General features: G+C 48.7%; 1 protein-coding gene across 2 annotated transcripts in view; it reads right to left on the reverse strand.

Annotated features, from left to right (window-relative positions):
• Positions 1 to 24,350, reverse strand: part of CASS4 (Cas scaffold protein family member 4) — a 34,308-nt gene that overhangs the window by 7,798 nt on the left and 2,160 nt on the right. Inside the window, exons 2-3 of one of the 2 annotated variants that reach the window (XM_032878925.1) lie at positions 5,673 to 6,095; positions 415 to 516 (exon numbers count right to left, since the gene is read on the reverse strand). In XM_032878925.1, the coding sequence (XP_032734816.1) occupies positions 415 to 516; positions 5,673 to 6,095 (525 nt within the window). The remainder of the gene's footprint in view (positions 1 to 414; positions 517 to 5,672; positions 6,096 to 24,350) is intronic. The other variant, XM_032878926.1, reaches the window with a different exon arrangement.

Consider the following 24,350-nt stretch of genomic DNA (forward strand, 5'->3'; position numbering starts at 1 on the left):
TTTCAGTAAAGACAGGGTCAAGAGGGCAAGGGTGAGGTGAGGTGAGTCCTGCACGTGTGTGTCTTTATTTAAGACTTTTGTGCCCAAGGCCAGGTCATTCTGCTGGCACAGCTGTGTCCTGGAGAAGGGAGCGCGTGTGCTCATCCACGGGCCAGAGGCAATCACACGTGAGCTGGAGCAAGGAGTGTGGGATATCTCAGGAGGCTGAGACTGGAGATGACCGGCCGCCCCCAACCCTAGGGAGGAGCCCCCTGGGAACCTGGCACCTGTGGGTGAGAGACGCTCAGCCACGGGGTGGGGTGGTGGGGGGAGGCAGGTGCGGGGAGAGGAGAGGCGGGGCGCAGCTTGCCCCAATGCAGAAAAACAATCTGCCTGCCTAGGGGAACCCCACAGCCGGGCCAGGCCAACACTCACCTTCAGGGCTGGGGGGCCCCGGCTCTGGGCCGGCACGTCGTACACCTGAGAAGGCAGCGTTGGCAACGAGGCCCGAGCAGGTCTGGGCATCGTGAAGAGGGCCTTGGAGAAAGAAGAGCCGAGGGAAGGAGACGTCACCGCGGAGTCCACAGATCAAGTTCCAAGTTAGCCCCGACAGACAGCGCAGAGGCCCTGTCCCTGCGCCCACCCCTGACTGGCGGCCCTTCACTCCGACCGTGGGCCTGGGCGGTGGAGGGAGAGGCCCCGTGGTGGCGGGGTGCCCACAGCTGCCTGCGTCAGCCCCACCTGGGAAGCAGGCTAGAATGCAGATTCCTGGGCCCTGCGTCCGGGGTACTGGGGTCTCTGAGTCCTGCCGGGGAGCCTGGGAATCTGCAGTATCAGGGAACTTCCCAGGTGATTCTGATATTCTCGAGGGATCGAGGCTGTGGTTCGAGTCTGGGGTGTTAACTATTCATCTGATGGCGCAGGGGCCGGCGCGGTGCGCGGGACAGGCAGGTGGGTCCGGGTGTAAAGTGGAGGGACTTGTGGGGGTGGGGAGGGGGCAGGGAGCCTCTCGCAGGACGTGTCGCTGGGGATGAGGGTCGATGGGGCAGCAGGAGGAGACGGGACCAATGGTGGCCCTCAGCCATGGTGGCTGTGTCTATCACTGGACTCCAGTGAATCCTCTAGAAGTCATGAGTGTCCCCACACCGGGTACCACGCTGGCTGCTCCCCACTGCAGCTTCCAGACCTGGCCAGGGAAACCACGGCGGGGCGAACTTCAGAATGATACAGTTGCCCAGCTCCACATCAGACCTCTCTCAAACAAGGACGTCGTCTCCAGGAGGGGCCCGGGAATGGGTGATTTTATAGGGGAATGGGTGCTGTGTGTCAGGGTCAGGTTCTAACAGGGGAGGAATAATGTGTGGACACAGGCAGGACACAGGCTGGAAAGCAAGACAGGGCGTTGAGGAGAGGAAAGGGTCAAGCCCGGAGAGGCTGGCAGAGGGAGCCTGCGTTTCCCACCAGGTCCCCAGGAACCTGTCCCTGGATAGGGCTTTCTGAATTGGATGGCGTGGCTGGTGAGGACCTGAGTCTGTGCAGACGGGGAGGGCCGGTGGCGGAGCAGCTTATGAGGACAGGATCAGAGTCCCTTTGCTCACCAGGGTGACCCCGCATGGCATGAAGGAAATGCGAGTATCTTCTTATTTATTTGCTTGTTTTGGGTAAAAGAAAGTGCACAGCTTGAGGCAGAGGTGGGGGACCAGCAGGTCCCACCACCCGTCAGGCTGGAATAATGGATGCAGATAAAGCAGGTGCAAAGCAAACGGGCAGACATTCCTTCCCACAACACAGCTGTCAAGTGTCCAAATAACCTTCGGGCAAGTGATGACTTCTTCCGTACTCACAGAGAAAGCTGGTTCTCTAAAATCCTGGACTCTCGGGAGCACAGCAGACTGAAGTCATGTCAGTGAGAAGAGAACATCCCGCTCTCGTGAGAGAAGCAGGCTCGCTTTCCATCCCCAACGTGGAGCTTGTAACATGGGGTATCAGATGGGACATTCCCCATGTACCCCATCCCAAGGAGAGAGCAGTCTGCTTTGCAGTCTGGGCTGAGGCTGACCCTTGACGCACTGCCCTGTTTTGCAGAGAGCCCATCAAGACAGCCCTCGGTATACAAAGGGCCATGGTCCCTTACCTCCACCTCCGCTTGTTCTGACACCCCAAGCTCTCCCCTACCACAGAGCTTTTCCAAATGCACCCCCACTGCCTCTTACCCCCTAAAACTCCAAGCCCCTTGTCTTTCTGTAGCTGACTTTGTGGGGAGACCACCCACAGAGAACAAAGGGGTTTTCCTGGGTGTGGAATTTCAGGTGGAGGAAGCTGGTTCAAGGTGGCAATCAATTAAGGAACATGCTTTAGAACCACAATTTCAAAAGGTTTAGGGGCACAGAAGGAAATTCCAGTTCAGAACTAGTGCGTCTGAGAATAATTCCACCAGGAAGTTGGATCCTTTTTACTTGAAATATGAAAGATTCCCCTTTCTGAATGCAAACCAACATCAAATGGGTTCTTTGTATGGTGATTAAAAGGAAAAAAAGTCAGGCCAGCATATTATATTAAGGAAGTTGGAATAAAAAGTAAAACAAAGCTCAAGCCAGTGGTTCCCCTAGAGGAAGTGACCAGGAGAAATCGTGAGGGGCTTCTGGGGGGCTGCTTTTGTTCTGTTTCTCCACCTGGATCCAGCGACTAAGCTACCCCCTTAGGATCTGGAGGTTACGTCTCAGTAAAAAGCTAATTGTGAAGAAGAGATAGCGTCGCCACAGAGTTAGGAAAAGGCAGCACAAGGGCAAGCCGAGTCCAGGGGCATCGGCAGCCACGCACGGGCACAGGGAAGCTTCGGTCCCTGGAATTCCTCCTCCTGGGACCCTGGCTGGGCCCCGTCACCTCCCTGGGAATTGGTTCCCTCGTTCCTAACATGATGAGTCGTTCTCAGGACCCACCGTGGTCTCTTTCAGCAGCACAGACGTCTGATCCTGACACGTGGATTCTTTGATTAGAGAACTTGAGAAAAGGGACGTATTTTCACCTCCTTGGTTTTTAATTTTTGGCTAACCTTAATCTGGTGGTCATCATGCAGGGCTAAGGGCAGTCTGTGAAACAGGTCACCTGGGCCAGTTCCAGCCTGTGAACTGCCCGTTGGAAAACAGCTCAAAGCTAGTGGCCGGATTTGCCGAGTTACCCCCCGACTGCACAGACGGGGCAGCAAGGTCTGCCTTTACTGTGGAGCAGAAGCTTCTGAACTGGGTTTCATCCACTCTTTCTAGCTGCTTTCTTCTTGGGGTAGAAGGAGTGGAATTATTTAGAATCACTAGAAGGCACAACTTTGAGGAGCCCTTAGAAATGGGCAAGACAGAGAGGTACAGAGGGGTGTTGGGACTGGTCCACTCTCCCACTGTGGCGGTGGCTGCCCCACAAGCCAGGTGACCTCTGGTACTGCTGATTTCCAAATCACAGGTGGCATCACTTGCTCTCAGAGACTCCCCCTGCCCCCAAGCACAGAGAAGGCGATACAAATAAAACGTTGGGGAGGAGGGAGCAGAAATGTTGATGGGGCAGCCACCGAGGAAACGGAAACAGGAGAAAAAGGCAGGAAAGTTCCCCAGGTGTTTTACTGGGCCCACCTCAAGAGCCCCTGGTTTCTGAATTCCCCCATCGGGCTGTGGTTTCTGCCCACGGCCTCAGCCATGCATGGGGGAGGGCTCCCATCACAGACACGTTTCATGTCAAGGACACATCTCCCAGCCAATGCCCTGACCCTGTGCTGAGTTAGGGTGAGAGAGTAAATGCATCCTTCTCTTTATCGTGATGCCTGTCTAGAAGCTGGGGTCCACAGTCACTTCATTCATTTAGCAAACATTCAAGTGGTAGGAGCCTGCCTGCCCAGGGCTCAGGTGCCAGGGCCAGCTGGTGAATAGCAGACGCAGCCCTCGGTTGCCTTTTAGGGAGGGGGGATGCCCAAATTAACTTCAGCAGAGGCCACTTGTCAGGGGAGGGCCCACCACCAAGGCCCCTGCTCTGAGTCAGCTGCTCCAGCAGCAGCTGGGTGGGCCAGCTGTCCCAGGGCCGCCTCGTGGGCTGCTGCAGAAGGCTTGACCCGCTTCCGATGGGGCTTTGTAGTCAGCCCCTCTGAACCGCAGCTGTTTTGTGCACAAATGATGTCTACTTCTCTGCCTGGCAGCCCCAGGGGTTAGAAAATCTGAAGTATTCAAAATATTTTAAGAAATCAACACCTTTCAGGGCACTTGGGTGGCTCAGTTGGTTAAGCGACTGCCTTTGGCTCAGGTCATGATCCTGGAGTCCTGGAATCAAGACCCGAATCCGGCTCCCTGCTCAGCAGGAAGTCTGCTTCTCCCTCTGACCCTCTCCTTTCTCATGCTCTCTCTCTCTCTCTCTCTCAAATAAATAAAATCTAAAACCAAAACAAAGCAAAATACCTTCAAATTTAAAAAAAGAAAAGAAATCAACACCTTTCTGTGGTTGGAGGTGCTGTGGGGAAGGCTAGCAAGACCTTCCCAGGGTCCCCAGCTCGTGCATCAGGGGTGGGGTGGGACAGTGTGGGGGTGGCAGCCGTCCTGGACACAGACCTTGCCAGGATCCCTGCCCTGAGCTCAGGCCAGGTGAGACCAAACTTCAGGAAATCCCCATAGTGACCCCAGACCATGAAAATCTGTTCTGCTTGCTTAACACCTCATCAAAGCCTAGGCCTGGGGACAGCAATCCATTGTTTTTCTCCTTTCTTCTTTAAATTCCTTTCCATTAAAAAAAAAAAAAAAGTTTTCATTTTGCATTTACCTAGTGCTTCTTTTCCTCTGTTTCTTTTTAATTGCTATTTTTGAAAACTGCTGATGTCATACATACTGTATATAATACACAAACCAACTTTCTGATCTCTCTGCTCCTTGACTGGGCACCCGCCCCAAGCCAGGCACAGTCGCAGGCACAGGGACGATATGAGTGACCAACTCTACTTCCCAAGGGAACCTTAGTCAGTGAATGAGCACACACACATATATACACACAGATCATCTGGTTTCTTTTTCTTTTTTTAGTTTTTGTTTGGTTGGTTTTGTTTAAATGGTTATTTTTCCCCCTTCTACATGCCTCCTAGAACAACTTCATCTTTCTTTCGACAAGTGCCCAGTATGTTGCAAACATTGATATAACCAGTCCCCCCATTAACAAACATATAGGCATCTTCGATTTTTCCCTATAACAAAAAGTGCGATTATGGCCATGGCCTCCTCCACTCAAATATATGTTTGCCTCCTTGGGTATTTCTGTAGTAATTCTGGAAGTTTCTTGGCTGAAGGGAATCTAGATGTTAAATCTAGATTCCCTTCAGCCAAGAAACTTGCCTTTGAACCCATCACTAGAAGTTCTAGTGTCCAAAGGGCCATGGCAAAGGTCCTTAATACTTTCATAAATACTCCCGCTAAGCATTCAATTTCCCACCAAGCATGGGCGTCTTGGAGAGCCGGGGTGGGGTGGGGGGAAATCACTGGGGTGCCGAGAATATCAGCAAGAAGCAAACTGGGGGCCAATACAAGCCCACCTGTCATCACCCAATCAAAGGGGTCCAGGTTCCCATTTTGCACATGGTTCCTCCTGATGGACACCAAGAACTGAAGGGTGAGGTCAGCCCCTGGGTGTTACACACCCCTCGACGCATCTGTTTTATCTGGAAACATGCATACCTGTTTCGGAAAGCTTAGAGTCTTTTCACAGACGATTCTGGCCCCCGCCGGTGCGTCAGGGAATTCGTAGACTTGGGCGGTGGTGGGTGGAAGCCCCTCCACCCAGCTTCTCATGTCCTCGTACACGGGGCCTGGAGTCAGGGGCTTGAGCAGGGTGGGCACCTGGTAGGTCTCCTCGGAGCGGGTGAGAGGTTCTTCTAGGCCTCTCAGGAAAGGGGCACACGGCCTGTCTGCGGGGGCCTCAGGGAGGATTTGGAGGCGGTTGGCAGGGGCCAGACCTTGCCTTCCATGGAGCAAACACTTCCACCAGCCCTCGCTTTCTGGCACGTTTTGTTCCAGAATGGTCAAGATGTCTCCTCTGCAGAAAGCCAGCTCGTAGGAGCAGTCTGGGTGGTTGTCAAAAAGTGCTCTGGCCAGGAGGGTCTGGGGGTGGGAGGAGAAAGAGCTCATTGTGATTCCTGCTGCCAACATCCACTCCGCCAAGGCCACTGGCTTGGAAACACATTTGAATGTTTCCCTGACCCCACAGGCTCTTGTCCCTACTCTTTGCCTGATTCGTTCTGACCCATCCTTGGGGACTCCGGTGAAATGTCCTGTCCTCAGGGCGGTCTAACTTGTCTAGTCGCCTGAATGTGCTCTCAGGCCCTGTTTCCACTTGTGACGACCACGAGCTGCGTGGGTCAGCGCAGCAGAGCACGTAGTTGAATTGAAATCCTGGCTCTGCGACTTCTTAGCTGTGGGCCTTTGAGCAAATTAGCTACTCTCTCTGGGCCTCAGTTTCCTTGTCCGTTAAATGGGACTAGTGATAATATCTCCCGGGGCGGGGTGGGGGGTGGTGGTGGCAAGAATGAAAAGAGCTATTATGTACGTAAAGCTCACTGAACAGAGCCTGGCCGTTAGCAGGTGCTTGGTAAAGGCTGTTTACTGTCCTAATGATCACGGTGCTCTTTGTCTGGTTGTTGTTATTTCTCTCCTGAACTGGATTCTAAGTTCCATGACTGCTGCCACCATATCTCCCTTATTTGCTGCTCAGTCCCCAACATCAAATGCAGATTCAGATGCCTGGGAGATGCTCAGTCGACCTTCATTAGCGGGGGAGTGAGGAAGGAGACACACGGGAGTTAGTGACTAGTCTGTGGCCACACAACCAGGATCAAAACCCAGTCAGGGGCACCTGGGTGGCTCAGTGCGTTAGGCATCTGCCTTCAGCTCAGGTCATGATCTCGGGGTCCTGGGGTTGAGCCCCGTGTCGGGCTCTGCGCTCAGCAGGGAATCCGTTTGTCCTTCTCCCTCTCCCCCTCCCCACACCCATGTTCATCCTCTCTTTCTCTAATAAATAAGTAAAATCCTAAAAAGAAAGAAAGAAACCCAGTCAGTCTCCCTAATTCTCAGATTCATTCTCTCCCTGTAAGACACACACATGGTCCTGCCTCAGGGACAGCAATGGGTAAGCCTCCTTCTTATTGGATTTTGTTACTGTAATTACATGAAGACAGTTTGTTTCTCGGGGTTTTAACGTGACCACCTGTTACTATGTCAATGCACAGTTTTCACAGAAAAATTAGGAAATTCAGAAAAGCAAAAAGAGGTGAAAACTACCCATAATCCCACCACTCGGAGGTAACTTTTCAGACCATTTGGTATTTAGCCTTCTGGTTGCTTTTTTCTTTCTTCGACTAAATTTAGTTAATTATACCTTTGATAGTCATTAGCTCCTAGTACATACAGTTTATAAATAAGACAAAGCAAATTGACCTGCTATCCCATTATGTTTGTCAAGGAGTGTTGCTTTTTATTTATTTTTTTGCGTAAAGTCTTTCTGTTACGAAAACGGAATTGGAGGTCCAGCTGCGGAAAAGTATCGTTTTAAGCACACAGTGAGGTCTCTTTGCATTTAGAGAAATACTATTGCGTGTAAATCCAAGAAGCATAAGTAGAGTCAGGTCCTGCGTGCAGACACTGATAATCCCATATTAAATCTACTGCAGTTGAGGTCCCAGGAGATCAGGAATAAGTTCTGTACCTGGAACTCTCTTCTTACTACAAAAGCAGTAAACGTTCAGGACAGAGAGAGTACAAAGTAATGATAAGCAAATAGAAGAACACAGAAGTGCCTGCCACAGATGACCACTGTCACTCCTTGGGGTCGTCACCTCTTGGATCTTGTGCCTATTTGTTCCTATTATGCGCAGGGTCAGTTGTGTTTTAAAAACCTCATGCATGGTTTTACAATCTGCTTTTTTTTTTTTTTTTCACTTAATAGTAGGTTAGGAACATTTTTCCATGTCCATGAGCAGCTTCCTTCTCTCAGTATCCTTTTAAACAGTGACACTGTTTTCCACTGTGAGGATGAACATGGTTGCTCTTCCTGGTTCTGGGACATTTTAGCTAATTCCAGTTTTTAGTTATTACAAACAGTGCTGAGAAGATCGTCTTTCTCGCTAGATATTTGCAACGCTCCTTATTTATTTCCACAGAGAAATGCCCAGGGGGCTGAAATCCTTAGGACGCCCCCTGCCCTCATTGCCCTCAGACACGGCTGACCCATGTACCCTTCCATCCACTGTGAATGAGACGGCCCACTTCCTCACACCCCATCACCCTCGGCACGAGCTCTTGGTTGGATGGTACATTTGTTTTAAAATCTTTGTCATGGAAACTTGAGATTTTTTTTTTAAACACATTCTTGGCAATCAACTCCTTTTTAAAAAGAAGGAACACATGGGGTGGCTCAGTGGGTTGAGCCTCTGCCTTCGGCTCGGCTCGGGTCATGATCTCAGGGTCCGGGGATGGGGCCCCGCATCGGGCTCTCTGCTCGGCAGGGAGCCTGCTTCCCCCTCTCTCTCTGCCTGCCTCTCTGCCTACTTGCGATCCCTCTCTCTCTCTCTGTCAAATAAATAAATAAATAAATAAAAATCTTTAATTAAAAAAAATAATAAAAAGAAGGAACACAGTCCCGAAGCATTAGAGGTGTGTGTGTTGTGAAGGACATTCGTGCCAGTGAGCTTCTCCTCTTCCATCCTTGAAACCCTCCCCTGAGAGGGGTGACACAAAGCTCACCGATTGTAGGCAGAGTGAGTGTGTCGGATTACACGGAAAAGCAGAGAGCCCAGTTAGGGCTAATAAACACCGATTGCCTCCGGGGTGTGAGGGACTTCATGAAGTGTCCCCTTGGCCACCTACAAATTCCTTAGATAAGGGCAGCCGACCTTGGCTGAAATTTCATGAGCTACAGCACTGTTCTGTGTGCTTGTGTTTGGAGATACCAATTTTGACCATGTGGTGGTCCACTCTGTTTATGCTTTCCACGGCTCCCCCGTAGCCCGTGCTCTGCCCAAACCTTCGGTGCCCTGAGAGATCCCACTCCCGCCCACATCTCCAGGCTCGTGGTATCACTTCCTCATCAGCCCCACAGGAGCACACCCTTTGTGTGGGCTTGAGTCCCTCACACAGGCTGCTGCCTCTGTCTGAGAGTCAGCAGCTGTGTGCCGAACCAGACCCACTCATCTTTCCAGACTCCTCTTAGATGTCCCTACTTGGCAGAAGGATTCCTTGACACCCAGAGTCCTTCAGACTACACTAGTTCTCTCCATTTTTTTTTGCTCAATGCTTTTCCGTGTCAGGACTGATGACATTGGCATATAATTCATTAAGTAGGTGATGATCATCTATTCGGTGTCTATGTCCGGGCTAGAGCACCGACTCCGGAAGAGGACACCTTCCTCACTCTAACTGCATCTCCAACTTCTGGCACATGGCAGGTGCTTATTGGTGGCTTTTTGACTGAATTGGGTGGATAAGGGTCCTGTGTGCATAAAAGGACACACAGCTGAGATGAGAGCTCCTGTTTCTTTCTAGAGTAGGATAAAAAGGAGGGTCTCTGAGACTCTCTGCCCATCCCATTAGGTGGCCTTTGATGGGAATGACCACCACGAGGTCCAAAAGATGGGCCAGAAGACCCGGCTAGTCTGGTCACTCAGTGACTGCCCCATGGATGTGGTACAAGTGCATTTCCAGCCTGGGGGGTCTAGCAGAGCTGAAGCATTTAGAGGGAAGAGAATTGTCGGTTCTTATAAAGAGTACCAATTAGGGCGCCTGGGTGGCTCAGTCGTTAAGCATCTGCCTTCAGCTCAGGTCATGATCCCAGAGTCCCAGATCGAGTCCCACATCAGGCTCCTTGCTCAGCGGGGAGTCTGCTTCTCCCTTTGAGCGTCCCCCTCTCACGCTCGCTCTCTCTCATTCTCTCTCTCTCAAATAAATAAATAAAATCTTAGGGGAAAAAAAGAGTACAAATTAAAGGCCAGGATTTAGTGAAGTTCTCTGTTATTTTGTAGATTTTTTTTCTAGTTAATAATAATCTCTGTATAGTAAGAAAAGAACCTGAACGGTTACGGTCTATTACCTTGTCAGACTTTAACCAGATTTAATAATCGTTATTCAATTGCCTGTGGCTACCTGGATTCTTAAAGGCTCTCTGACCCAGTTTGAACATCTTCCTGGTTCTCTCCTTAACGGATCCGTTTAACAAAATCTTTGACATGAGTCCGTGGTACGTGCTCTCGAGGGTCCTGAGCTGACCTTCCTGAACATTACACTACAACCGTTCACACTGGCGGGAAAACAAAAACACAGTCTCCAACCAGGCATCACGACTTCACGAAATACACTTGGCACAGCCGTAAAAGGAAAAGCAGATCGTTGGAGAGCCGCTTGCATTTGTCTAGAATAAGATCACGTGTGTGTGCAGACAGAGCAGTTGCCGCATTATGGCCGCTGCTCGGAAGCGCCCAGACTGGCATCAGCTTCGTTGGCGGATTTGCCTATTACGAGAGGCAGGGACTGCTTCCTGGAGAACAGCTGCTCGTACCGTCAGCCGCTCCAGCGGCCACCCACAGCTGTCCGCGACGACAGCCCCCATGCTACGACTCTGTGCCTCCAGCCTGCAGGGCAAACACGCCTCCCTAACAGGCTGTAAGCTCCAAGCAAAGGAAAAATCCTATGCATGTTGCTATCACTTAACTGTCTTCGTTCTAATTGGCAGGGATGTCTCTGGACACCTCGTGCAATCAGCCAAAGTCTCAGAGTTTTAATAGCAAAGCCCATCAAAGTTCCTGTTCCGAAAGAGGAATTTAACACAAGTGAGGCATCTTGGGGCTCTTCACCTGGAAAACAGAGGACCGTATTGAATGGGGCCCTACTTTGTATTGGGGGTGATGCGGTCATTATATCCCTTATGGGAGTTTTCTTATCCTCATCTTACAGAGGAAGAGACTGAGGGTCAGAGAGATCAAAAGACTTGTCTAAGGTCACCTTGACTCTAACTGCTCTCCTCACATCCATTACTGCACCGTTCATTCCCCTTACAATCCATTCTCCAGACATTCAAGCACATGAGTATTTAAATCCTTAAATCAAATCGTGCTGGTTTCTTATTTAAAAACCTCCAGTGGCTTAGAAATACACTTAGAACAAAACCTTCATTCCCTGTCTGGCCGCCCTCCTGGCCCACCACTCTGCCTGTTGATTTTCCTTCAGCCGCATTGTTTTCTCCCTTTTCCCAGATGCACTGAGCTCGCTTCCACTGCAGGACCTTTGCCCTTGCTGCTCCTCCTGCCCAGAACACTCTCCCACCAGACCTTTGTATGACTGGCTCCTCTTACTGATCTCAGCTCAAAGGTCACCTCCCACAGAAGCTGTCCTTGCATGAAAGTTACTTCTTGCTGAAATGTCCCTGACCACCCACCCAAGTAAGGCCAATCTTCTTGTCTGCGTCCTGACAGACTGAGATGCTGAGCCTTTAGGCTTGCTGAGGAAAGAATCCAGTCAGGGCAAGCCAGACGTTTTTGGGCCCATGGCCGGTGTGGGGAAGAGAGGAAACAGCAGCAGCAGCAAACACTCAGCGTTCACCTATGTCCCTGGCATTGTGCTAAGCTCTTCATGGATAACACTTGGAAGCAACCGCCAGCCCGCCGCGAGGGAACCTCAGGACCATAGCGATACTCTCTGAGGCCACTCACAAGGTATTATTTTAATAGGGTGTTAATTTGGAAACTGTGTAGATATTGAGAAGATGAAGGAAGATGTATGTTTATACTTTTATTGGCTGTGGCCACACTGGGAGAGTCTGTGAGTAGTGAAAGAAATATTCCTAACTAATTTCCAGAAGGGGCATTTCCCTCACATGCCCCACCTCATACAACAGCTGGAGAGGAAAGGAAAATGAAGATGAATTTGGAAGAAAGAAACAAAGACAAAGTATAAGATTCTCTGGAGAGGGGGTGCCTGGGTGTCTCAGTGGGTTAAGCCTCTGCCTTCAGCTCAGGTCATGATCTCAGGGTCCTGGGATCGAGCCCCACATGGGACTCTCTGCTCAGCAGGACTTCTGCTTCCCCCTCTTTCTCTGCCTGCCTCTCTGCCTACTTGTGATCTCTGTCTGTCAAATAAATAAATAAAATCTTTAAAAAAAAAAAAGATTCTCTGGCGAGACCTTTACACAACCGTCAGATGCAAGGCGTTCGTCTGTGTTGAATGAGCTATGGGAGTAACTAGCTACAGCTGGAGAAATCTGGGATGTTGTTCGTTCATTCATTCATTCATTCATTCACCAAGATCGTATGAAGAGTCTACTATATACCCAGTGCCCTGCTAGAGATACAGCTGTGAACAAAGTTCCTGATCTCATGTCAGTCTACGTTCCAGTGGGGGGAGACAAACCTAATCAGGCTTTCCCAGAAAGCAACAGAGGGTTTCTGCTGCTCTTCCGGACAAGGAGGGAAAATACAGGAAGTTACGAGGAATGCGGGTGTAGTGAGAGCAGAGCCATGGAAATTGTGGAAATTGTGCTCTGGGGGTGAGGGGGTAGGAGTTAGTCAGCTCAGAAGTCATCCAGGCGAAGGAAGAGAAAGGTTTGAGGGCTGCGGGGGAGCGATGGAGGGAGAGGGTGTGTGTGGAGTGGTTGGTGAGTGGGGAGGAACCGAAAGGTGGCCTTGCTGAAGGGAGAGAAGTAAACAGAGGATCCCAGCGGCTGCTGCTTGTATCTGGTTGCTGGGTGAGAGGGATCGGACGGAGCGGCCCTGAGACCAGAGAGGCTCATCAAGGCCAGTGGCCCAGCAGATGAGGGCACAGGCTGGGTTTAGGACAGCCCGGGGGAGGCGGTGGTGAAGGATCGCCTGCGATCTCTAAGGCGAGTCTTGAGAGAAGGGCAGGATTGTGACCCCCAGAGCAGGGAGGAGGAACGCAGCATGGGCCAGGGAGAGTAACTGCTTCTCGTGCTTTCTGTCTGCTGCAGTGGCGCAGAGATCCAGCCGCCGCGGCCACAGCTCGAAGCAGAACCACAGAGAACGAGCCCGAGGAGGGGCCGCCGTGGAAGCTTCGGCTCTGTGCCTCTCTTCAGTCATCACGCTCTAGACCGGGAGGGTGTGCAGCCCCTTTACCTTCCATTGTACTTTCCTTCCTTGAAAGAACAAAGCTGCAGACACTCAGAGCCTTAGAGCAGGGCGGGGACCCAGTATGCTGTCTTCATTCGCCTCATTTGAGAATGTTCCATGCCTGAGACCCGGAGAGGTTACGCGACCCGCCTGAGGCCACTTTGCCAGCTCGACGCAAGACCTCTCCAAATCCAAGTCAACCTCTTGCTCTGATCTGCCAAGGTCTAAAAGCATGTACTTGTAGAAGAAGCAGCGAACTCACATGATGATAGGAGCTGGGCAGCAAGCGCACTGGGGCCAGGGGTGGGACATTTGGGAGCGTTGGAAAGTGCAGCAAGCTCACACAGATTTTAAAATATAACTTCTTGGGCCAAGAGAAGTGCGCTGCCGCTGAGTGCAGCCACCTCCGGCGTCTTGCAGGCCCCATGCTGCCCTCCTTTTGCAAACCCGGAGCTAGTGCGCAGGAGGCTGGAGCATTTCTGCTCAGTGCAGGGCTCCCGAGTGAACAGGCGATCTGCTTTGATGAGCCCCCACCCCGCCAGGTTATGTTATGGCCAGGACCGTGTGCTGACTGCTCACAACATGAGACTCCTCTACCCTTTCCCGCTTGCTCCTCTCCTCCCCTTCTCCGCTGACACAAGTGCTATCCCCATTCCCCATACTCCAGTATTCCTAAAATGAAAAAGTTAGTAGCCAGGGAGATAGGAGAGACCCTGAGATGATTTCCTGCAAAGTAGACAGAAGATCGTCGTTTCCTTGGGAATAAATCGTACCACAAGGTCTCCAGCGCATGGCCGGAAACAGTAAACAAGTAAGCACTCAAGCAAGAGATAAGAGCCTGTACATGTGGCAAGAACCGAGAGCCCCAAGTGATGGCTGGCCCCCCGCTCTTACAGTCATAGAATCTCATCGCTGACAAAATGAGCATCTGACTTCTACTGAACTCCTTCTCTGAAAAATGTCCGTGTTTAGCATTTTAGCCTCTTCCTCAGCAATTCCATCACTTGTTTCCAAGAATTCTTCATTTTAGGAGAAGGTAGCAGAATTGTTCATACTTCCCCTCTGAGGATCATGAGAAAATAGTAACACATAAACCACAATTTTTTTCAAAGCACACACTGTAAATATTCGAAGGCTTTGACAGACGGCAAGTGTGGATCTCTGAAGTTCATAAAAGCTTCCCCTGGATGGAGGAACTTTGACTTTGAGATCAGTGAGAGCTTCCCTCATAGATCTCTATGGGGCGGCTGAACCCAGACTTGGGACACCAGGAGTAGACACGGAGCGGAGAAAGCCCTTTGATCCTCATTAGGGACAAAGTCTCCCTCAAATGCCCTGGAAGAATTCACCAGAAGTATCTCACGCTGGGTAAATACACAGGCTTGGAAAGACCAAAGCAGGGAGAATGGTGCTGTCAGCTCGTTTGCACATTTACTTTCCATCATTTTTAAAAGCACATTATGTTTAGAAAAAAATAAGTTTCCAAGAATATAAGCAAAATCCCCTCACCACCTCCATTTTCTCACCCGTATTCTCCAAAAAGGGAAGAAAGACAGAGGAAGAAGGACAACCCTGGGGAAGAGACAAAGTGACATGCTACTCACTTTGTGAGAGGTTTTGGTGGGGAGCAGCATTCTGTGAGGTAAGAGGACAGGACAGACGTGTTTTTAAGGAGTCGTGGCAAAGATGGTCTGGAAAGGATTCCCAGTTTGCAACCCCCCCATAACAATTTAACCTACTCCAAACACACGCTGTGTGTTAGCTGCTACTGACTTCCTGCAGTTAATCAAAGAGAAAAGAATCCCCTTGACTTTGGGCTGCATGTTGAGTCAGGCATCACGTTAATTTCGGTTTTTACTACTTAGCCACTTCCTTTTGGATGAGGATAGCTCACAATCTTCCGACTTCTGGGCCAGACACTGCAATAATTCGCCTACATTATCTCTCCTGGTATTTACCACCCCACGGAGCAGTTACTGTGACTAATGTTCTGTTTGAGAGATGAGAAAACTAAGGCACAGAGAGGGTGATACAGTATCTTAAGGGGGCTCAGAAAACAAGACACAGAACGGGAATGAACACAAGCAGTTTGGACTCTGGAGTCTGCCCTTTTGGCCCACAAATCACAGTGCTTGGCTCAGACAGCCAGATGGCACGTGTGTCTTGACAGACGAGCAAATGACAAAGTGTGCCTCCAAGAGAGGGATGTTAAGCTGATAAATACATTTTATTTTATTTTATTTTACTTTTTAAAGATTTTTATTTATTTAACAGAGAGAGAGATCACAAGTAGGCAGAGGCAGGCAGAGAGAGAGGGGGAAGCAATCTCCCCGCTGAGCAGAGAGCCCGATGTGGGGCTCAATCCCAGGACCCTGAGATCATGACTGAGCTGAAGACAGAGGCTTAACCCACTGAGCCACCCAGGCTCCCTGATAAGTACATTTTAATCAGTTGTGTACGTTGCATGGTCATTTATCAGAATTAGATCCTGCCCTAAGAATTCAGAACACAGCTCACAGGTAATTACTGGTAAATAATGATATACTTTTATAATGGAATACCATAAGGCCATTAAAAAGAATGAGGTAGAATTTATATGAGTTGAAATGGAACCATCTCCAAAATATAGTATTAATTTAAAAAAAGTCAGGATGACTAAATGTGAGTATGGTGTGTTCCCATTTATGCTATTGTGAATATAGCATCTTTGTGCAAGGTGACATAAGTTTTTGGTTGGTGCTTTCCCTCTCTGGCCGGGGGACCAAAGCCCAGGAAACCACAGATATTTTGGGTTAAAGGAAAACATGCTTTTAGTTTGTAAATGCTCATTTGTAGTTAGAATTTTGTAAACCCTGGGTATGTGTTTTAGTTTTAAAAAAGGGTTCGGTTCTATTGGAAGAAAATGGCTTTACATTGGTAAACTTGAGTAACTGTCATTAATCACTACCATCCATTCTACCCTGATTAGATAGAAGAAACTTTGCCTCAAAGTCAACTTCGTCTCAGCTGAAAGCAGTTTTCTGCACAAAGTCATGCCACCAACAGAGAAACTAGGACAGTGTTGCAAGATACAAGAGAGGCTGTCGTGTGCCTGTAAAGTGGGGGAGGACAGCGAGGGCGACTTGCCACTGCTCCCCCCCAGCTGTATTCTGAGGTCTGTAGTTGAGATGGGACCACCTTCTCTTCCTTTTCTCCACCCCCACCACCCCATTTCCCGTTTTCTATTTGTCCCTCCTTCCTTCTTCCCTCCTCTTGAAGAATCTCCCCTTGAAACAATAGTTCAAGAAAGAAGTTGTTGCCTTAACTTCTGTTTTCCCTCATGGTTTCAATAACTTTCCAGAGCAACACTGACATTGACAAGTGCAATTCCACAAGGTATAGGGAACTAAGCGTCACGGAAGACAGCAAAACGGTACATTTCATAATCAGAACGTGCCCTGGGACTTGCAATGGTATTCAGCTACTCACCTTTCATGGGTCATGCCTAATGTGCTGAGAGAGCTCGTTGGTGCTATTGTGGGGCTTGAGACAACTCTGTGTCAAGAATCCGCATTTTAGGGGTGCCTGGGTTAAAGCCTCTGCCTTCGGCTCAGGTCATGATCCCAGGTCCTGGGATCGAGCCCCGCATCCGGCTGCCTGCTCAGCGGGGAGCCTGCTCCCCCACCCCTCCTGCCTCTCTGCCTACTTGTGATTTCTCTCTGTCAAATAAATAAATAAAATCTTAAAAAAAAAAAGAATCTGCATTTTAGTGGGGGGTTTGGGAGGTAGGAAAAGAATAAATGAAACAAGATGGGATTGGGAGGGAGACAAACCATAAGAGACTCTTAATCTCACAAAACAAACTGAGGGTTGGGGGGTGGGGGGGGTGGTTATGGACATTGGGGAGGGTATGTGCTATGGTGAGTGCTGTGAAGTGTGTAAACCTGGTGATTCACAGACCCGTACCCCTGGGGCCAATAATACATTATATGTTAATGAAGAATTAAAAAAAAAATCTACATTTTAGTCTCAGAAATATTTGGGCTTTTTTTTTTTTTAATGAGGTGACAGCTAAGTAATTTCTTGCATCATTCTACGACATAAAGAAGTTGTTTCTCTTGGAGCTGGTTTTAAAGGCGTAGCAAAAGGAGAGACACGGAAGGAAAGCTGCTGTCGCCTGTCAAGAGAGGCTGAGGCTGGGAAAATCAGCGAGTTTGGGCTCCAGCCGCTGCTCTGAAAAAGTGGACCAGTTCTCCAGTGACCGGCTCCAGAATGTGGACAAAGTGACCCGAAGTCACTTTCACTGAGACACCAAAATACCCTTTTCTCCCAATAACCTTTATGTTTAGAATAACACTTAGGCTTAAAAAAAAATTAACCGAGTAGCATATAGCTTTTTAAACAAAATATAAATTCTCTCTTTTTGGTTCCGAAGCCAAAAATGGGCCATAGAGCAACTTTCAGTTGCTTCAACTGGTGTGACAGCCCTTTGAGGACGATCCTTACCTGCACTCTTAACTTAGGGGGAAAATTTGAAATAACAAGTAATAGACCCCTTCACATGGTTAATGTAGAGTCCTAAACAGTTTGAATAGTTGCAAGAAATGGATGCCCGCTGAGAGAAACTCTGATACTCACATTCACCTTCATCTTGATCCTTTAAAGAAATCATTTTTCAGAGTGATTATTCCATATCCTGGAAAACACCGGCAGAAATCTCTTGGGAAGGGAAGTCCTTCGGTGGCAGTTTAAGCCGGAATGCTGAGGGGTGTGGGTCGAACACAGTTGTGTGTAAACCGTGTGCTCCTGCTGCAGCTGTTCTCACCAGCAGATCTGAGCGGAACTCAACAGCCCTGCCAAAGGATAAGGCCGGCCACACCACGCCTTCCCTCCACCTGCCCCCTGCTCCCCGCCCCCCATCCATGGGGTGCCAATAGCCATTGTGGTGGGAACAATCCTGGCGAACATGGAAATGAGACGCTACATGAGAGAAAAAGAACAACTTAAGTCAAAGAATGATTCCTTGTTCTCCTAACACCTGTAAAAATGGCCCTGGTTGATGGCATCATCTATGAAAAAGCAGAAACGTGAAGTGATTTCTCCACTGTAACATTGACCTCTGAACCCTCCAGCTTTGAAATCTTCTTGATGGTTCAGATGAGAAAGCCCCTCATCCCAGGACTTCCGTAGCTGCGGAAGGTCCTGTCCACGGATAAGACTTTGAGGAAGTGACTGACCAGAAAAAAATTCCGAAGACGACCAATGGAAGTGAAGTATTTTCTTCCCTGAGGCCTGAATGCTGTGGTTTTCCAATAGGTTTGAGTCTTGACCAGATCCACTCCTTTGAATCTACTTCCCCTATTGATGGGAACCTTGCTAGAATGCACTTTTCGTGCTTCATTGATTTGGCAATCATATATTAAACCCCTACTGTATGTTTGACAACATATGCTGGGGGGAGTGAGCAAAGCAGTACAGGTCCCCTTGATGTAGCCTCAGGATAGAAATGATGCAGTGAGAAACCAGGCCTTCCAGTAACTGATATTTAATCGGTTATGGCCCAAGACGGGTCCCTGTTATACCAAACTGTCTCCTTCAGTCCACTATTCCTCACTGTTCCCCACCCCCCACACACCATCTCCACGTTCCCTCCTGGCCAGTCACGTCCCTGGGTTATCGATTAAGATACCTTGTTTAGAAAAAAAGAGAAGTTGGAAGCAACTTCTGGAAGTGGTTGAGGTTCAGCCCTTGCTCGTGAGAAGTGCAGGGAGGGAGGAGGGCTAGTAACTGGGAAATTTTCGGGGCCTCCACAGGTGGGTTCTTTCCCTTCTTAGCTTCCTTTCCTCTCTTCCTTTTTTCTTTCTTTCTTTCTTTCTTTCTTTCTTTCTTTCTTTCTTTTGAAGGAAAAAGAAGAGGAAAGACAGGGGGCTACAAGAAGGTGTTCTGTGCGATCGTGCCATGTCCGATGAGGAGGACACTTTGTCTAGGATGGCACCTGTCAACTCCGTGTGTCTATTAACGGCTTCCCGTCATAGCCATGTATCATCGTCATTGGTACATTGTTTTACTTAGAGTAAAATGTTAAAAGAGACCAATCACAAACAACTCTCCCTAAGCAACCTTACCTGTAAAATTGTTTGATGAGCTAGTATTCGTTTTCTCTAATGCATATGAGAATACATAACAGACGTTAGAAAAATGTTCTATCCGTGTCCCGCATCTAAGATCATCTTGGAGGCTAGCAGTCAAGGGCCCTTCAGGGTGTGATTTTTTTTCCATCTGATTGATCAGGAAGAATTCAAAGCTGGCCCAAGCCATTTAACAGATCACAGAAAGGTAAGGGAAGGTCCATGCCTGTCCACGGAATTCTCCATCCCCCCGGGTCATTTTTAGGTGTGTTAGGAAAGCAAGGGGCCACCCTGTTATGTAAGCTTGTGGTCTCCCCCTCTATGGGTGTGAATTTATCCCAGTGCCTGGGCTTATTCACTGTTGTCAGTAAGGAGTTGTGGATAAACCTGTCGCAGGTCTTACTTGGGAGAGCACACAGACGGCGAGAGGCGGCTGCGTGCAACTGGCCGTGTAGACCTCATGATGTTCATTAATCTCCTCACTTCGGGCAACACCCGTGCAGGAAAGAGCCAGCTGGAAGTACTCGCTGTCTATCCTCAACTCTTATGCCCTTTCAACCTCGGGGCAAGTTTACATTCTGAACCTGAAGCGAACATCCCCCAAAGCCTTTTCCACTTTCTATTAACTGGAGGGCAAACATCGCCAAGGGAGAAAGACCCTACTGCTTTCTTGTCTCATTTCTTCCGTTTTCTTCTTCCCAGATGACAGATTGCCTGTAACAGAGGCAGAGCAAAAGCTGCTTTTGGTTCTACGGAGAAACAACACTTTAAGGAAAAAGAACAATACTGTCTATCCAGTAACTTCTAAGCTCACGGAGACATTCTCTCTGAAGGGAGTGGCCACATGGGTAGCCCAGATGTGCCCGTGGATAACTTTTCAGTGGTTTCCGTGTTTTTCCTAGAGGAGTCTGCAGAGACTGCAAGCCTTTATCCAGGAGCCCAGATGCTGTCCCAGGTGCAGGACACACTGCCTTCTTACCATTACCTCTGTTCCCATGGTGTAGACCCAAGCGTCCTCTTCCACTCCAGCCCACAAATGGCTTATGAGCAATACAGTTGGACATGGTTCCTAAAATATTTATTTCCCCTTTTTGCAACTCATGTTGGAGTATCCAAATATCACTCTCCCCACCTCCCACCTCCGTCCTTTGAAGTTATTTCCCCTCCAGGCACTTGTCATTTCCTCCCTTAGTCATCCTAGTTCCAAAATGACCATGTTCTGTTTTTAGGGCTGCTTCCCCATTCGATGATCATGCAGGCTACTTTTCTTTGAATAATCTGGTAACTTTGGGGGTCGTGAGGGTGTTCTGTTGAGTTTTTTTTTTTTTTAATAGTGAGCTCTCTAGCAAATAAACTGTTACGAAAATAAAAGTTATTAAACAGGAGTGATCATACAATATGACGGGTATTTTATTAACTAAAATGATAGTTTATTATATTGGGAAAGGGGTGGTGTTTAGAACAGTGTATGGCACAGGGCAGGCACCCGTTAATTTGTTGAATGAATGAAAGGTATATTGCCTGGAAATAAGGTTGGTAGAAAACAAACATCAGTTTAAAAGGATGTGTAGCATGTGTCGTTCAATAAAAACTGTTTACATCTTTCTTTGGTCTTCTTTCTGTTCATATCCCCTGACAGTTTCAAATGTCAAAAGTTTTTTCAAAGGACAGGGAAGGGATTTTTGTCTGTGTCCACTGAGAACAGCATGGTGGCCTGCAAAATGGAAGGAGAGACCACCCGCCCTCGTCTCCTGACTCATTCCCCGCTTCTGCTCTTCTTGGCCAACATCCATTTGTTGCATAGCAGCCTGAGTGATGTCTTAGAATCATAAATCAGACCATGTCATCTTCTTTAAATAGGCCAGTGGCTTCCTTTGCAGTTAGAATGCACCTCAAAGATCTCACAGGACCAACAAGGTCCCAAGTGAACGTGACCCTGCTTCTCCCTCCAATCTCATTTCTGCCCACTCTCTTTCCTTGTCCCTCTGCCCCAACAACATTGGCCTTTTTACGGATCCTCCAACAGGCTAAATCTCTTCCCGCTGTAGGGCCTTTGCCTTTGCTGTCTTCTCTGCCTGGAATGCTTCTGCCATCGTGCAGGTCTCCGGGGAGGCCCTCTCTATCCATCACCTCTATCAGATCACCTTGTTTTATTTTCTTCATGGCAGTTATCACCACTGAAATCATTGTGTCCAGTTACTCATCTACTGACTTTCTGGCCCTACTAGAATATCAGCTCTGTGTTGATCATCCAAACCCCAGGATCCAATAACTACATTGGATCCCATTGCTGGGTAGATGGCTAAACGGTGGACAATGAATTGTGTTCTCAAGCTGGCTGTCATATCTGGGACGTTTTGCCTTGTGAGGCAGGTAAAGGGATGGAACTGCTGGACAAGGTCATGGGGAGGCTGCAGGTCCTTGTGACCTTGACTTCAGCTGCAAAGGCTCAGATCTAAGGCAACATCTGACCATGGGAGTGAGAAGGGGGCCAGTTCTCGAGAGTCTAGGCTGAGTGGGTCAGGCTGGGGGCAGGTAGGGGTTAGGGAGCTTAGAGTCATGGTGGCCTCAGTTCCCAGGTGTCTGACAACTAGGAAGTACTATCTCTGACCTTGTGGCAGGGCAGGGCTATGTTGCAAGTGTTCCATCTGCACTCTCTGTGACCTCCCACTTATTCACACACATACTCAAAATGTTTATTGGGCACCTATGGGCAGGCACTGCTGTAGGCACTGGAGGCCCAGCCCTCAGTAAGAAAGCCCAGAAGACATACAAATGGCTATCAGATGCATGAAAATATGTTCATCATCATTAGCCATCAGGGAGATTCAAATCAAAACCACACTGAGATACCACCTTACACCAGTTAGAATGGCCAAAATCAATAAGACAGTAAACAACATGTGTTGGAGAGGATGTGGAGAAAGGGGAACCCTCTTACACTGTTGGTGGGAATACAAGTTGGTGCAGCCACTTTGGAAAACAGTGTGGATATTCCTTAAGAAATTAAAAACAGAGCTTCCCTATGACCCTGCAATGGCACTACTGGATATTTATCCCAAAGACCCAGATGTAGTGAAAAGAAGGGTCATCTGTACCCCAATGTTCATAGCAGTAATGGCCACAGTCACCAAACTGTGGGAAGAACCAAGACGCCCTTCAACGGACGAATGGATAAGGAAGATATGGTCCATATATACAATGGAGTATGATGCCTCCATCAGAAAGGATGAATACCCAACTTTTGTATCAACATGCACGGGACTGGAGGAGATGATGCTGAGTGAAATAAGTCACGCAGAGAGAGTCAATTATCATATGGTCTCACTTACTTGTGGAGCATAAGGAATAATACTGAAGACATAGGGAGATGGAGAGGAGAAGTGAATTGGGGGAAATCGGAGGGGGAGATGAACTATGAGAGACTATGGACTCTGAGAAACAAACTGAGGGTTTTGGAGGGGAGCAGGAAGGGGGTTTAGGTGAGCCTGGTAGTAGGCATTAAGGAGGGCACATATTGCCTGGAGCACTGGGTGTGGTGCATAAACAATGAATGTTGGAACACTGAAAAAATAAAATAAAATAAAGAATAAAGAAAGCCCAGGTCTGTCTCTTGTGGAGCTGACGCTCCAGAGGGGATGACAGATGATGAATAAAGGGAGAAACAATTGGGAAAGATGATTTCAGACGTTGATAAATGAAGAGGAGGAGGAAGCTGAGAATGACCAGGGAGGGTGTGGCTGGGGAGGTGCCTTGGGTGGGGAGGTCCAGAGAGGGGTCAAGCGAGTGAGTGAGTGAGTGAGTGACTGTGGAAGGTGCTTGTGGGGAAGCCCCAAGGCATCCAGCCCCCAGATGGAGCATCTCAAGGCGGGGGAAGGGGAGGCAGTGAGGTGGGGGATTTGGCGGGAGGAGGTCAGGCTGGCCTTGTGGCCGTAGTAAGTTCTCTGCACACATTCCTGCTGCCATTCCTCAACAAAGACTGAGTTAAAATGTCTTGCTTCCCACCTCAGAGGTCCTAAAGGCACAAGGAGAGCCTGCAATTCTCCCCGCCTGCAAGTGACATCCCCAATGCTCTTGCCCGGAGGCACCAAGGCACGCTCAGTCTGGGCAAGCGACAGACGCACCGCCTAGCTGTTGGGCCTGCCTGTGTCTAGACAAGCCCTGGGAATGTTGGCGATCTTTACCGAGCCCTTCCCTGAGGGGCTGGAGGACGGCTCCACCCAGAATTGGGATGGCAGAGGGCTAAAGGATATTTGCTCTCTACTTGAGGTGGAACCTGAAATGTTAAGGACATCTAAGAACACTTAAATGTGCGTGAAACCTAAGTATTATTTTGATCAGTTCTCTGGACAACCACCCTTCAGAAACGGGGGAAAGACACTTGTCTGAAAATTCCTTTCAGAAAACCAAGTGAGCCTACAGCCATATTGACAGAAGAGAGAAAGTGCAGGTCGTAGAGAAAATACTGTGAGAAAGTAGGTATAAAATAGAATCAAATTTCAGAAATTCTCAGAAAGTGAAGGAAAACAAATACCATGCTTATCTGACTCTCCTTGAGTTCCAGTGAGACAAAGATGTCTGTACCCAAAGATGCCAGTTTCAACATCAGCTCTAATGGTGTGCATGGGCACACACACACACTCAGAAGTGAATACAATTTGTAACACACGGGACCCCGTCACTTAAGTACACGCAAACTCTGTTTTCATAAATAAGGCACTTGTAAAACTACCCGAAATCCCAAACAAGGCTTTACATATAATAAAATCACTTATTCACCCTTTTAGACCTCACTTTCCAGCATTTCGTGAATGGAGTTGAACATGGAGGCAACCAGCTGCTGTCCAGTAAGCCAACGAATGACGTGTTAGATGCAGCACTTTGCCACCCATGACGAGCTACTACCTCTGTTGCAAATGTACCACTCCCCAAGTTTCCTGAGACGAATATCATCTTACTTACTTTCCATTTTTCTTTTTGTTTTATGTGAGAATTAGGGAAAACCTAATCAAAGTCAGACAACTACACAAAGGCTGCTGGTTACAAAGGCGAAGACTCTACTGACATGGAACAGTTGGGTGACAAGCAGCAGCACCAGGGGACAGCATGAGAGGCAGTCATGGTCACCCCCCACTGTCTGCAGG

The sequence above is a fragment of the Lontra canadensis genome, unplaced genomic scaffold (genome assembly GCF_010015895.1).
Source record: "Lontra canadensis isolate GAN:19392208 unplaced genomic scaffold, GSC_riverotter_1.0 scaffold65, whole genome shotgun sequence".
NCBI classification, from domain to species: Eukaryota; Metazoa; Chordata; class Mammalia; order Carnivora; family Mustelidae; genus Lontra; species Lontra canadensis.